The sequence below is a fragment of the Myotis davidii genome, unplaced genomic scaffold (assembly GCF_000327345.1).
Source record: "Myotis davidii unplaced genomic scaffold, ASM32734v1 scaffold211, whole genome shotgun sequence".
Taxonomy (NCBI): Eukaryota; Metazoa; Chordata; class Mammalia; order Chiroptera; family Vespertilionidae; genus Myotis; species Myotis davidii.
In genome coordinates this window covers 634,254-635,735 of record NW_006282523.1, presented here as the reverse complement: position 1 = coordinate 635,735, position 1,482 = coordinate 634,254, and the positions used below count along the sequence as shown (strand labels likewise).

The window sequence follows — 1,482 nt, the reverse complement described above, 5'->3', positions numbered from 1 at the left end:
CCCGGAACCTGAGCGAGCGGTGGGCGGTTGGGGAGCCGCCCTCACTGCCCGCTGCAGGATGCGCGGTCCCGGGCAGAGGGCAAGTCACCCCGCTCCTGGCGCCCACTGTCCCTCCCGCAGGCCGGCCCACCTGCAGCTCCTTGTCCGAGTACTTCTGGGGGTTCTTGCTGCCCTGGCTCTTCTTGCGCAGCTTCTTCAGCTCAGCCTGGCACTTGTCCAGCGCGTCGCCGCGGCTCCGCTGCTCCGTCTGGTACTTCTTCAGCGCGGCCTGCAGGCGACCACACGGCGGCCATGAGCCGCCCGCCCTCGGCTCCCGGAGACCAAGGTCAGGCTGGGGAAGGTGATGAGCACGAGGGCTCGATGGGCACAGCGAGTGAGAGGGAGCCTGTGTGGCTTCCAGGAAGCAGCGACCTCATACCAGCACCTTTAGCAACAGCCCCGAGGGGGGCACAGGGGAGCCAGGCAGCGGGGTTCACCCTCGGACCCCATGACGTCTCCATGGGCAGGAATGTCGGGGGAACCACTGGATGGGGCTCTGCGGGACCTCTCAGAGGGCAGGGGGGAGCGGGTAGGTGTGGCAGAGCTACTTACACTCAGGTACCTGGAGTCCAGCTCCACCTTCTGCTCCAGCTGCGTGAGCAGCTCGTTGTGAAAGGACTTCAGCTGGAGAGAGAACACACACCAGAGTCAACTCAGACGTGCAGGCGGGGAGCACACAGTAGGGCGGGGAAGAGCTCCGAGGTGCAGGCAGGGAGCACACAGTAGGGCGGGGAAGAGCTCCGAGGTGCAGGCGGGGAGCACACAGTAGGGTGGGGAAGGAGGCAGGGTCCTGTTCCTGGGACAGGCGGGAGGGTAACCCCAGGGGAAAGAGGAGCCATCGGATCCCAAAGCTGATGACCCTGCAGGGACAGGGAGGCCCCGCGGGGCCCGGAGGCTCTGGGCGGAGCTGGACAGCAGCCCGGGCGTCAGACCCCCTGGCCGCCTAAGGCCACGGGCACCACGCGGCCCAGGCCAGCGGGGGCTGAGCCTCACCGTCTCTTCCAGCTGGTTCTGGATCTGCCGGTGGACCTCCGCCATCTGGAAGAGGACATCGCCTGCACACAGGAGGCAGGAGAGAGAACGGGGATCAGGATTCTCCGTCAATGTCCCCGTCACCCCCACGTGGCTGACAAGTGGGGCGCCAGACCCAAGGGCCACCGGCTGGCGGCAGCAGCGATGAGTGCACCACGGCCCCCCAGCATCCCTAGGACAGCGAAGCTTTGCGGCCTAGGCCCCTCAGCGCTTCTGCAGGAGAATTGGACACGGGGTGTCCGCACAAGGGGCAGTGGTCACCTGGAGGCCCTCCCAGCCCGATGTCGGGGGGCTCGGGCACGAAGGACCCCCATGGCTGCGGAGGGCGGCGCTGGCGTGGTCGAGGCCACGTTCATTTGATTGGCAGGTATTTGCCGGGGACCCTTTTTGGTGGCAGGCGCTGCACGTGCT

The 1,482-nt window shown here is 67.1% G+C and overlaps 1 protein-coding gene across 1 annotated transcript in view; it reads right to left on the bottom strand.

Annotated features, from left to right (window-relative positions):
* The window catches only part of BAIAP2 (BAI1 associated protein 2), a 28,078-nt gene that overhangs the window by 14,874 nt on the left and 11,722 nt on the right, over positions 1–1,482 (bottom strand). Inside the window, exons 3-5 of the mRNA XM_015559770.1 lie at positions 1,033–1,094; positions 592–663; positions 131–268 (exon numbers count right to left, since the gene is read on the bottom strand). Coding sequence (XP_015415256.1) covers positions 131–268; positions 592–663; positions 1,033–1,094 — 272 coding nt within the window. The remainder of the gene's footprint in view (positions 1–130; positions 269–591; positions 664–1,032; positions 1,095–1,482) is intronic.